Source organism: Mercenaria mercenaria, chromosome 13 (genome assembly GCF_021730395.1).
Source record: "Mercenaria mercenaria strain notata chromosome 13, MADL_Memer_1, whole genome shotgun sequence".
NCBI lineage: Eukaryota > Metazoa > Mollusca > Bivalvia > Venerida > Veneridae > Mercenaria > Mercenaria mercenaria.
In genome coordinates, this window is record NC_069373.1 from 49,379,878 (window position 1) to 49,394,530 (window position 14,653).

General features: G+C 34.7%; 1 protein-coding gene across 1 annotated transcript in view; it reads right to left on the bottom strand.

The window, feature by feature from the left end:
* The window catches only part of LOC123530335 (uncharacterized), a 66,723-nt gene that overhangs the window by 16,870 nt on the left and 35,200 nt on the right, over positions 1-14,653 (bottom strand). Inside the window, exon 13 of the mRNA XM_053520883.1 lies at positions 6,420-6,602. Coding sequence (XP_053376858.1) covers positions 6,420-6,602 — 183 coding nt within the window. The remainder of the gene's footprint in view (positions 1-6,419; positions 6,603-14,653) is intronic.

A 14,653-nucleotide genomic window follows, 5' to 3' on the forward strand; every position in this document is an offset into this window, starting at 1 on the left:
ATTACAAGGACTTTTTACTATTTGTGTGTTAATGAAATAATTTAATTAAAGGTGGGCCGGTGGTCTAGTGGTAACACGCTTGACGTCAATCCAGGGGTACGGGGTTCAGATCCCGGTCCAGGCACTGGAAATTTCTGTGATGCTCTTGAGTGTCTCCTAACTAACTATGAGGCTTGTACTGGGTTCTTCCAAAGAAAACGGCTCGCGTATATCGTTATAAAATGGGCTAAGGAACCGGAATGTCTATCGAAAGAGCTAGGCTAAGTTACCGACAGACCTTTTCTACAAAATTTTCCTTATCTGTCGGGAGCTTATATCTCACTGTCATTTCTGTCAATCGCTCTGTATCTGTACAAATGGATAATTCGGCCCTTGGTGTCTTGCGCTATGTAAGTGCCTTTAAGTGTTTATTCAAAAAGGGCGCTATATAACCTGGATAATAAAAATTCAGCATCGACAGGCAAAAATTAAATATACACCTTTGATTAAATTCTAATCTGAAAACTGTTAAGAATATTTTAAATATTGATATGTATTATATAGGTTTTCTTCAGAACATGGGACACATTTGTCTCACGTAACTGTGAGTCATTTATAATGTACGTGAAGTTGTATTTTAATATCTACAAGTGTTAAGTTATAATGTATTTAAACTAATAATGAACACTTGGCATTTGCGTTTGTAAGTAAGGCTTTAATGTTGGTGTAGAATACTTTTGAACAGCATTGGAGATAAGTAAACGCCATACGAAGGTGAAAACTATCAAATATCTTTTATGCCTCGTTGAAACGGGAGATATGTCACTACAGCGGGTGAACATTATATCAGTTGCCTCCTAACGATCATTTTTTATCAACTTTCACAAATTGCTACAATGGTCACTGTAAAAATGGTTAATACGGAAGCATTTCTAAATTCGAAAAAGTGAGGGATGAGGAATTATCAGTGATTCTGGGTTCTGTAGAACTTTTTTTTTCTTCGTAAATACAAGATTTACCCTGACACTTTGTCCGCTAACTGTGATCTGTCACACTTATTTGCGGATATTCTACGTACCAACCATAGTCTCACGACTTAACAGTTGTCATCGTTCCGCTAATTTAGTGCATTAAGTATTTCCCTTATCTACCCATTTATGCGAATGTTTACCAATTGAGTTGCTTCAACAATCGATTTATTTCATTGAAATCGATGGAAACTTACTAATTTTTTGTAACATCAATCTACATTATTTTGTAAGGATGGATACTATGATGCATGTCGTGCTTCTGGGGGGGGGGGGGGTTTTTTGGGTGTCCAAATGATCAGCATTTGTATACAGAATGGTGAGCTAAGAATTTACATTGAGTTGTGTTCAGACCAATTTAGATCTTAAATTTTAGAATGTCATGCAACTTAAATCTCCATTTCAGACTTAATGAGATTTGTTCAACATTTAATCAGTTACAGGTTTTTGCCGAAGGGAAGGACCACCCTGTGAATGGAAATAGCTCGCACTTGGCAAAGGGATGAAAAACTGATTCAAATTAACTCGGGGAAACTGTGATTTAAAAGAAATTGTATGAGTGAAGGAATTTAACATTACAATTATGAAGATATCAACCCTGCGTTAGAATTTAAGTTAGAACAAGTGCTGTCGAAACAGCGGTCTGACTTGGGCTCAGTGCTTGTTCTTGAATTAGAGCTTGCCGTGAAGGGCATAATAGTCAATAGATTTTCAAAGTACAGAGATATTGGATATAAAACTTACAAAAAATTCTTAGTTACAAGAGACTAACCTCTGAAATTCAAATAAGGGTATGGGAAATGTTACTACTGGAGTAGACTTTGATTAAAAACTTTTTTAATTCAAGTCCAAGCTAAATAGTATGGATATTTGACTTTATCAAACTCGAAAGTCAAGCTAAAATGCTATTTTACACCCATAATATTCAAGTCACAACCTATTCATGATTATGTTTAAGGTTATGCATTGTTGCTAATATACATATTTTTAAAGATTTCAATGCATATTATGATTACTGTTCTGTATCCAATGTTATAACTTTTTTTCACGAGTTCACTTTGTTGTGTGCCTCCAGGTCAAAATGTACCCATGTTTTCTCAATTACTTGTGAATAATTTTTAATATAAAAGGGCTGTAGATTCTATCCTAAGGCTTTTATTAGTTAATCGAGAGTCAAAACAAGAGAAATATATTTCTTCGATCGCTCCTGATTTTCTTAAAAACAAAAATAAAATATTTAAATTATTTTTTCGCTCTCCGCCTCATTTTTTTTTCAGAAAAAAAATCCGATGAGCAACTTTTCAGTTAGGTGTGGCCTAACATAAGGACATGCATTTTCAGAAGCATTGAAATATTAGCTATTTCCATTAACTTCGTTTTGCGGCGCTACTCGAAGTTTGAAATGACGAACTAAAGCAGATTTCATAAAAAACGGCTAAAGAGAAAATACTTAACAATTTTTTACTCTTAGTAAAGTGTGAAATATTTTGCTTTCCAATGGAACAATGGAGCATACACATAGATAGCTACATACTCTGGCAAATTAATTAAGAAATATATATCCATAAAAAGTTCATAGCTACACAATCTGGCAAATTAAATGAGAACAAATTATCCGTAAAAAGTTGCCAGGCGTACAACGGTATGCAAATTAGGTAAATTCACATCACTAATGGTAAAATTTTGCCATTAATTTGTGAACAGATAATATCATTTAATTAAAGACATATATCAATAAGAAAAGATGCAGAGATATGCAGAGTCATAAACTCATAATCCCATTCCCGATGGGAATACTCTTTAAATGGTTTGTGCGACGTCCGGTGCTGGTGTTGCTCGTAAAAAAGGCAAAACTGAGGTAGTTGAAGTTATGTTTTTGCTTAGTATACAAAATTATACACGTTCTCGACAAAAGCAAAATGTTATTCGACACAACTATGATAAAACACCATGCATGCCACATATCTGGTTTGTAATTTATTATTCGACACTGTAACATGTATCGCAAAATCTCTGGCGACATGAAGCGTGCAAACTATCAGTTTCTGACCCCATGTGGCTTATGTTAGTCTAATGATAAAACAACTGTAATACAGTAGTGAATATAACATTTATTTGTATCAAATCGTGCTTATGGGAACATTATTGACAAAAGATATTCAGGAATGGAATTGCGCCCCGGGAATAGAAAAGAACATATAATTTATTTAGACTTGTACATGTGTACATCGTCAAATACGCAGTAAGCATATAATAAATCAGCTGTAAATAAAATCACAATGGTCGAAGTTATACAGGATGTTTACATGTAGCAAATACTAAGGATGAATTATTCTCTATTAATTATTAATAAAGACCAAAATATAAAGGCATAGATTAATTAAAATATTCCTATTGTCATCTAAATAAACTTATACATACTAGGTCTTAAGTAATTATATATATATATATGAAAACTTACCAGTATATATATCAGTGACATATTAAAATAAAATGATACTCGTCCTCAACATCATGGAGATTACAGTGAGAAGAGTATCGTTCACCTCGTTTAACATTACTATTGACACCATAAATGCCAGTTTAAACATACAGCGAATGAGATGGTACATTAATTTTAGTAAGAAATATTCTTAGATTACTTGGCAGTATATCAAGGTAACTTTCATACATATATGGATGTTTAACATGGCTATATAAATTTAATATAGCACTGTCCTCTCATCATAATACCAGTTTTGTATAAAAGCGTCTATTCTTTTCTTAAATAAAGGCACAAAAACTTTATCGTTTATGGATTCTGGATATTTATCCCACACATAATTTAAGCGGTAACTGCATAGTAAACATTAGATATTTGGCAACCAGTTTTTCTTTCCAAGGCTACAGGCAGCAAATGCAATTTATAAAATTTGCATTATCAGTTTCTAACAATTTGAACCAGTTTTTAATGATTTTTACATATCTGGATATCTACAAAGGCTACCGTGCAAGTTCTCCATATACAGCAGCATTACATGTATTTAGTATCTGTTTACAAGATTTGGGTTTCTTTTGATTCACTATTACCCCGTATTTTAGCAGCATTTATTGATCCCAAAAATGAACCGAAAAGTTGACATAAGATTTTTGGCATAAATTGATATCTATTGCAATTAACTAATAACACACTGAGAGCTTTAGAAGGGGCCTCCGTGACCGAGTGGTTAAGGTAAGGTCGCTGACTTCAAATCACTTGCCCCTCATCGATGCGGGTTCGAGCCTCACTCTGAGCGTTGAAGTCTTCATGTGAGGAAGCCACCCGGCTGGCTTACGGAAGGTCGGTGGTTCTACCCATGTTCCCGCTCGTGATGAAATCCTGCACCTGAGGCACCTGAGGTCTTCCTCCACCACCAAAGCTGGAAAGTCACCATATGACTAATGACCCCTTAACGTAGACACACATCATATTATATAGCTTTACACATGACTGAAATTTAAGTTTGTTGTAATTCATATCTTAAACTATACATAGCAATTTTCCTTTAATACCACAGATAAATAACATTAGCCGGCGTGCATTTCTATATATACAATTAAATGCTTTTACAAAATCGACAAAAACACAATACTAACGTTTATTATCAATAATGTAATTTTGTACGACAGTCGTTTACACAAATAAAAATCTATCCGTAGACTTTTCTTTTCTAAATCAATTGCAAGACAAATTTTCTTCACAGTCCCAATAAATGACAATCTATTTAGTAAGATAGAATAATAAATTTGCAAATAAAACTAATGTATACCTCTAATTATGCATTTTTATCTCCTTTTTAAGTAAAGAAACTTAAACACCTTCAGTCCATTTTTCTGGAAAATAACTACATTTCAATACACTATTAAATACATCACAAGTGTGCGAAGATAAAAGATGCTTATATTGATAGGACTCACAGAATCGGAAGTTTTATCTTGGGCAAAATTCTACCGGTCGTTGTAAAATTCAAAAATACGGAATCAAATTGGGGTTTACCAACTTGTCAATATTGACATATGAAACGGTATTCGCGGTGACACACTTTATCGTCCCACCTATACACTTGTTCGTCTTTTCTCAAACGTACGCAGTTTGAGCTGAAACTATCCGGTGAACTTTCTTTCCAGAATGTATTCTGATCCATTGGCATATATCTTTCATTTGTAAATTTATACTTGCTGTTCACACATGACCCATCTGTCCAGTAGTCGTTGGCGTCAGAAAAACCTGTTATACAATAAAGAATATATTGAGGATTTAACGCAATAGGGGTGTATCTACATATTATTATTATAAGCCGATAGCACCTATTGCATTGAACCCTCTATATGTGCGTTTAAACATATTATATAAGAGCTAAGAAAAAAACCCGTTTTACTCTGAATATTATGTCATTTTACACACTTACAAACAACAAAAACAAAACAAAAAGCACAACACCAAGAACTTAATTACATTAATTACGTACACAAACCGCACCTCAGTATCGGCCATCTATCTCTTTATTACACACTATTATACTCCAGTCCCTACGTAAGTGATGTTAAACCTATCAATTCTAATTTTGCATACTATTTGCATTAAGCACATTCAATTCATTTAACATCAGGGCCCGAACTCTACGATAAACCGCCGAATATTAACAGCATCAAGTTCTAGCCCCAGCTCGATGATGGGCAATATTGCTCAAGTAACATCTGTGTCATGGCTCTTGAATTTGTTTGAACTGATACCACGGTTTCAACACTATCTGTATGAAAACTTACCAGAATATTGTCGACCATGTTTATAACTGTGTTATAAGGACCCAAACAAAGCAATCAGGGCAAATAACTCAGGTGAAAATACTATTCATTTATAACAAGATCAAATTATACAAAATTATTATAACATTCTAGAAATCACACTTTTGACAAGATTTTTATGGCATTTCTCTTTTAAAACCGGAACGTTTCATACATTCTCAATTTCTCGGCACAAATATTCACAATAACAAAATAACGGGGGAAGGGGGCGTCACATTACACTAGTGTTATACGATATGATAATCTGTAAAAAGAGACATTCCCTAATACTGCAAATTGGTTCTAGTCCCTTAGGCTTAGTTACAGCGGCACATACATACACTGAACTTGTTGAATAAATTGATGTTTTATATGAGTAACCAAAGTTGTGTTCAGAGAGCGAGTACTCAGGTGGACGATACGGTGCCATAATGGCTCTCTTGTTGTGTAAGTTTGTCCTGTAAAACACAGCTCACTGCTGTGTATTGTCAGAAAAAAAGTAAAAAAAATATGTCTTTAAGTAAAAATTGCCATAATGCTCTCAAACAAGTACTGGTAATGTTGATACCAGAATTTAATACAGATTGGTACGTGTACTTAAAATATTACCCGGACAAGAAGTCAAAATGCTTGAGACTCTAGTCATTTTCCATTCTTCATCAATAACCACGAGATGTCCATTCAGTTCACGTTTACAAGTGTCCGCTGCGTCACTTTGATTCTTTTTATCTGTATAAATCTGTAGTCGAAAGTCAACTTCCGGATGAATTCGGCCATTACCGTTCGGGCAGTCTGTAACAGAAAAGTAATATCTATCATATTAATATTTGCAAATGCTTTTAGTTGATTATCATATATTATATTTATATATGATTCAGTTTGTTTTCATCAGATACTTCATTGCACGTCTTTCTGTGACACTAGGCTCCTCTTCCGATAACTTTTTCGTTAATGTATAGGTTGGCATGATATACTCGATGTATCTTCTTAATCAATTTGATTAAACTTTTCTTTTCAAGCATTCAAGCACATCACCGCCTTGGTATATGGGAAATCTACTATAACTGGTCATTTGCTCAAAATTGGTATGTATTTAATGCAATGGCTTTGGGGTGACTTTTGCTTCCGGAAGATCTACCCGTAGCCCCTATTTTTGATATTGTTGCCAAATTATCTGAAAAATATTCCTCGTCCGGTGTCGTCTTATGAGGGACTCCAAAGAGTTCAACAACAAATTATTAACCAATATATAAGTTGAAACTACAGAAGAACAGTTTTAATTTAATGGATTATTACATATTTTTTCGGCGGACGACGTCTAAAACAAATTTGTGACTTATGTTACATGACTTCAGTCTGCAAATCAGATTTCTTGATAACACATTATAGATAATTTATCAAAATTAAAGATTTATGCAACACTCTGCCTAATTGGACGAGAGTGTCTATTTTTTCACACTGCTGATTGTGCAACGCTGAGTGAAACGTCAGACAAAGCATTTATCCTTAATGACGCTGTTCTACGTTTCGCTCTGTTAATGTAGCAAGAATATTGATATATCTAAAAATGATAAGTAAGTTTAATAAATATAATAAAACCCTGTTCAAATACCAACTTAATATCTCAATTTACAGAGAGAGCTGAATACGGTCTGCGTATCACATGAATAAGGTTGTGATAAGCCGATCGATTAAAGTCTTCTAGGTAAGGAAGTGGCTTCCAGACCTCTGTTGTAATTATTCGCCGTAGAAAAAAAAACGAAACAAAAATGCACCACTACAAAACATTTGTGAAAATTAAAAGAGAAGCACTTGAATTGTTAAAAGTTCGTGTTTAGTTTTGTTATTTGTTATGTTAGGTAGATTATAGAACAACAGAAATTATACGAAAACCTCGTAAACATCTTGTATTATTACAATTCGCCGACCAACATTTTAAAGATATTTCTTGTTTGTTTTGATTCATGTTGATTCTATTTTTTTGCGCCTTGACAGATACCCGCCGGTTATGCCAAACCTTCCGACTTATAAATTCCGGACATTATCTTGATGAGGTGATCATTTGACTAACGTCTCATGAAAATCCTTCAAAGTTTATGAGATACAGAGCAGACACTAAATGGAAGGCTCAAACATTTTACCCTAAGATGTGACCTTGGCCTTTGGCCAACATGGCTAACTCAAAAGTTCTGCAGATTATCTTGATGAGGTGACAATTTGACCAAAGTTTCATGAAAATCCTTCAAGGTATTTAGGAGATACAAAGCTGACACAAAATGGAAGGCTCATAAACTTCTGACCCTAAGTTCTGACCTTTACCTTGAGCCTACATGGCTGACTCCTAAGTTCTGCACATTGTCTTGATGAGGTAATTATTTGACCGAAGTTTTATAGACTTCCTTCAAGGGGTTTAGGAGATACAGAACGGACACAAAATGGAAGTCTTAAAAGTTTGACCTTGAGTTGTGACCTTGACCTTGAGCCGACATGACAGACTCATAAGTTCTGCACATCGTCTTGATGAGGTAATTGTTTGACCCAAGTTTCATGAAAATCCGTTAAGGGGTTTACGAGATATGGAGCGGACACGAAAGTGTTACGGACAGACGGAAGGACGGACGTACCGACCGGAGACCATTCCTATAGCCCACTCGTGGCGGGGGATTAAAAAGTGAAAACTCAACAGGTCACTCAACACGACAACTAGCCCTGGGTTGAGCAGAACTCAACATTTACACATACTACAAGTACAAAAATCAATTTAGAACCATCCGCTGATGTATTCATACGGCGGTGCACATGGAACCTTCAATTATACACTAGCGTGTAATTCCATGAAAAGCGGTGTATGGTCCCAAGTTAAAATAACGAGTTTACCCTCAACGAAGAAACAATGGGCAGAACTAAAGAAACTTGAATTTAGAAAGAGGATCTGAGATTATGGAGCTTGCATATCACAGGAACTACCAAAAGACAATATAAAAAGCAGGCACATTATCCAAGGGATGACAATACAATACCCAAAGCTATGATATTTTGAGCATTGGGACCACCCAGACCGAAATGTTCAAGCTGATAAACTAAACAGTACTAATTACACGACATATAGTTCGTGCTGAACGATCTGAGAAGATCGAAATATGACAGCGCTGATTGAATGTGTGGGGATACTTTTTACGGCCGCCACAAGGCACAAACAACGTTATTATTGTGATAATGAAATAGAAGAAGTGGAAACTCCACAGGTCGCTCAACACGAAAAATATGAAAATGTTGCAGGCTCGGTTTGATTGAGCCTGTTCGTGGACGGTAGTCGAAATGCATCTTACCATGGAAAGAAGAAGCAAAAACTGTCCACTTTTCTTCATGTCTTGTCATCATGAAATTAACTGGACTCTACGTATACATTACCTCGCAGGCCGTACCTTGTCAATCCCATCCCCACACTTATCTAAAGAAATTTTCACATGGCAAATATAAGAAATCAAAGAATTAGATTTTTTCAGTATCATGGCATACATTTTTGTGTAAGTTGCCTTTAACAGGTTTGTGTTTACTTTATGAAAACCTGATTGAATCAAAACCGGACAATTTGAAAATTGTTTGGCAGCTATTGCTGCCATATCCAACACACTGTTGAGTTGAGTAGTGCTATGACGAGCTTGTGCACTCCCGCCAGTCATGTCTGTTCTTACCATTTAGTTGGAAAAACATCGCGGCTTCAAAAACATCCGCTCCGTTACTGATTTGAAACTGCCAGTCACATCCAATACATTGCCTTGTGGATATTTGGTATGATGCGCCCGCACACGCACCTTGACTGGAACACAGCTTTAAGCATTCAGCAATACTTCCAATATTATTTTCATAAAATACAATGTAACTGCTCTGACACTTTAATCCATTCATAGCTTCGATTCTGTTGTACTTGTTTATATTTGACATAGATAACACTACGTTACCAGAAAACAGTAAAGTAATGACAGGCATTTTAAGAAACAGCTAATTCCAACAACTTAATTTTATGACTGAATCTTTCTCGCAGCCACTCGAACTTTGAAATGACCAACATCAATATATCACAAAGTTAGCACTTTATTATTATGTGAAGTAAATTGCTTCGAACAATGGTTAAATAAATTCGAGAACTAATTTTCTATAGATAATACCTAATGTAGAGCAAACATTATTTTTCCTAACAGTGAAAACAATTAAGCACTATCGACATACGTCATTTTTCTTCCCTTTTTATTTGGTATATTGTTCTCAATATAATACCCTTTTCATTATGAACTCGTTCAAAGGTGCTTAACTCCCTGGGGCCGAAATGCGACTATAGGCGTTATATTTTCTACCCGTGCAGCGTCGATATTATTTCTTTGATGTAATAATTACTAGTTGTGCTAATAATTAGTACCCTTGTTAAAATAAATGTCTGTAACTATGCGGTAATGTAAATGAAATAAAAAGACGATCTCCGCTGTGTTTCGTTCATACTGTATTTCAAAAGCGTAAAATATTGTCGTCGGCCAGAGATCTTTCTTAAAAAGAAGAAAATATTTATTTATATTCATGCTGATTCTGAAATATCAGTTCCGTCGGATGATGATTCCGACGATGCGATTCCATTATCAGACAAATGAATGGTCGGAAAATGTTAAGTTTTAGAAGGCTGAAATATTGGTACACTTACATCACATACGATACAAATGGATGAAAAATAACATCACAATGCATGTTTCATAAAATACAAAAAAAATATATATGTAAATAAACGCATGTTTGTAAATTTAATAATTATTCAAAGATGCATGTAAATATTACAACTTAACTGTCTCAGCGCGTGACACACGACATTTGTGTACATGTTTAAAAATAGATTATACATCAAAATAAACCATTGATACTCACACAAAAACGGGTGTAAATTTCGGGTAATTCTAATGCAAATATTCATGGTTAATGATGTATTTCTATTTATGGGAATTTAATGTTCAAATATCTATTAAACGCAGTAGGTGTGTTAAAATTGTGAATATGTCGAAGTGAAAATTTTGTTCTATTTGGATATAAGCTACGGACGAAATTGGATTTAAAAAATATTTGTTCAAACTTCGAATATTTTGTAAGTACATTTTAATTTACACCCAAGTTAATAATGTTTCCCTGCATGATTTCAACTGACCGTATGTGAGTGTGATTATGATAAGGTTAGATAATGTTCTTCGACGTCAGGTGGTAATTCTTATCCCGCCGCAGCAGGTATGTTACGATATCGGCCTCAGGGAGTTAATTAACAAACGCAGCGAATCCAAGAGCAAAATTTATCCGATACACAATGGTTTGACCAGACGGACAGAGCACTAGAAAGCTCCCAGTAGAAAAACGGAGAAATGTTAGTTACAGACTTTTCCGGTTAACATAGCCTAGCGCTTTTGAACAGACATCCATAGTCTTTTACCGACTTGTGTAGAGCACCTATGCTCGACGTCCTGCCCCCTAGGGGTAATTACTAGCACTATTAGACATTGTCGGCTTAAGTTGATGTGGACAATCAACTGTGAGTGTGCTGTAAATCCTGGGGGTCTTCTCAAGACATACTTGTATTTCATTTACTGTTACTGTAGCTGACTTTGTTCATGACAGAACGTCATACAAGTATTATATAGACAGACTGAATGAAACAGAGTCTTGGTTATGTTCTATGCTTGTTTAGAAAGTAATTAAATTTGGGACAATTTAAGTGAATGTTAGTATAGGAATGTTCTCATAAGACATTAGAAGAGTTACTTTAACCAAGCATAAGTAAAGTGTTTTAACAAGAGCTCTCCAAAATATACATGTACTTAGAATAAGATTTCTTTTAAAAAAGATAGTAATTCTACAAAAGTTCCATAAACTATGTTTCCCATTTCAATTGATACATTTTGTTTCTGCCTTCGTCATATTTACGTCCGTCTGTCCGTCTTCATATAGCCTTACCTAGCTTTTCAAATTGCTTTGCTAGGATTTAGACGGAATTTCACGGAAATGATATTATGACGCCTTGTTGCGCGTATCATCGGGTTTTTTTGTGGAGTTAGGGTCCCTATTAAAAGTAGTTTTTGAATGAAATTTGTCCGAACTGCTTTATAATTAGCAGAATTTGAAAACAATTTCATAGGAATGATCTAGCTGAGCATGTATTACGAGGTTCATATTTAAATGATCTTGTACTGAGTAATGGCCCTTTGATTATCATGCATAAAGTCTATGAAGAGATTTTTTCTGTAATTTATCTCCAAATGTCATTGAAGCCTAAAGGATTTATTGAAATAAGATGTGTATATCGTTGGTACATACTGTTCGAAATATTTTTCCGGAGTTATGTCCATTATTCATTTTTACTGAAAAAAAATGTTCGGACTACTTCTCCTAGTATACTGTTTGTGTGATTTGACTGAAACGTCTTAGTAATGATAGTTGCAGGTCAATATTATTCATAAGTTATGGATTGTACGTTGAATGATTTGAATTAATTGTATTTCATTATTAGAGATAGAAGTTATGTAGACAGGTCCTTTTTCCTTTTTCGTCATTTTGGGAACGCCTTCAACACAAGTGGAATTAGGAAAATGCTATTGAAAATTTGTTTTATTTGAGAAAATTTGCAAATAAACAAAATCTTTGTAAAGATATTTTTGTGTAAAATATTAATGGACTGCATTTCAGTAATTGTTCAACAGTATAACTGTTGATATAATGACCGAAATATACATAAAAGTTAGCAAAACTATTTTAAACCGGCAAAATTCCAAAAAGGTAACACTAATTTGGGAATGTTAAATTTAGAATTGGGGAAATAATACTTTCTTTGTTTTGGGATTACCTCTTTTACTGGAAGTAGATTTATAGGGGGAAAAAGCCCTGCTAGAAATTTTTGCCAACGCTTCATTTCAAAATTCTAGTCCAGATTTCAATGATAGTAGGAAGTGTTGTTATAAAGCCTTGTTGAGCATATCATTGGCACGTCCGCTCGAAATATTGTTTGCAGAGTTATTACTCTTAAAATCATTTTCGAATAAAATGAGTCTTAATCTAGGTACGGTCATGTCGCTAAACACATTTTCACTGATATATGATCCTTTATTTTTACACTAATGTTCACATAACAGCGTTAAAATTTTTCGCATAACACCGTTAATAAATTTCATAGTATTCAGTTACAAAGTTTACATTATTTATTTTACATCATCTTTTTTAGAAACTTAATGTAAATGGAAACTGTCTTTTTTATACATTTCATTCCGCTATTGTGAAAAAGTAAATAGTTATACATAATCAGTTTCTCATAAAAGTAATGCTCTGACCTTTCTAAAAATCATATTCTATAATATAAAGAATCATCATCAGACTATATATAAAGATTACAGCGTCAAACATAGTAAATATTGGCAAGTTTGCGAGCGTAGCGAGCCGAAATAAAGAATGGACATTCAAGGGTATTTTGATATAATGAAAATGGAAGCTTTGCCGAAAAGGGAGTGCGATCGCATGTGTCGCACCCCTCCCTTTCCCCCGCTGGCTACGCCCTTGCAGTATATTGTCGCACCCCTCCCTTTCCCCCGCTGGCTACGCCCTTGCAGTATATTATCGCACCCCTCCCTTTCCCCCGCTGGCTACGCCCTTGCAGTATATGTTTCTTTTGTTGTAAGTTAACATTTACTTCCTCGTTTTATTTTCTCAGCAAGGGAGAAAAATCGTTTTGGAAATATCTCTCAAGCATGATTATAGACTGATGAGCACTTAAATGTATAAGAGACTGTCGAGAAAATAATGTAAAAAAGGAGGATAATTTGTTTAGAATTGCGCACTTTAAGCACATGATTGTAGTCACTGAAAATGAAATGCACGGCTTCTACCAGTTTCATCCGCTAGGGATACATATTCTGATAGTTTAAAAATCCCAAGATTAGCTTAAAGTGAACTTCAGATGATCACCAAACTGTAATTACATGGTCTCCGATCAGTCTAATTTCACTCCAGAGTAGCATTCCGTGAACCAACCAAATATTAAAATATTAAAAAAAAATATATTCATAATATCCGGAATAAATTAAACTTTAATTTGTGGGGTATCGAATTTTTTATTTCCAAATAGAACTTTTTCTATTTAAGTTTAAGTAATTTTTCCTTCTTTGTTTATATAGGCAGATTTATCGGTTTTCCGATAGATCGATGCTACTAAAAGTTCTTAATGGTATTCACAGTTAATGGGTGTGACCAATGGCACCAGAACAGGAAGAAAATGCCTCTGTACATGTCATACCCTACCCCTAGGTATTCTATAGAATACATAGGGGTAGGGTATAACATGTACAGAGGCATTTTCTTTCTGGGCTGGCGCCAGTGGTTGTGACTTGTTAAAGCAACTTAAAAATAGTTCGCTCGTCACATTTTAACATTTTCTATGAAAAAACAGCAACAACAACTTGCTGAGAACAGGTTAACTTGTACCCGTAAACAATCCAGGAACACTGGTTAGGCTAACTGCCTGCCGTTACATAATAGAAATAGAAATACTGTAAAAAACGGCGCTTGGCAAAACAAACCAATAAATGAATAAACGTGTTTTGAAACGCTCCCTAGACAGTCCGCATTCGATGTTCACAGTCAGACTTCACATAAATCGACAATGTCTATTTGTAGGAACGATCATGAACCTTATCACGTATCATGAACCTTATCACGTATCTAATCAATTAAACCTTGTTAATCTAAATGTTTAGGACACTTGTGTTAAACATTTAGGTTTAGTAAGTATATCTTAAACATGTGCGGTCAAATTTTTATACAATATTGAA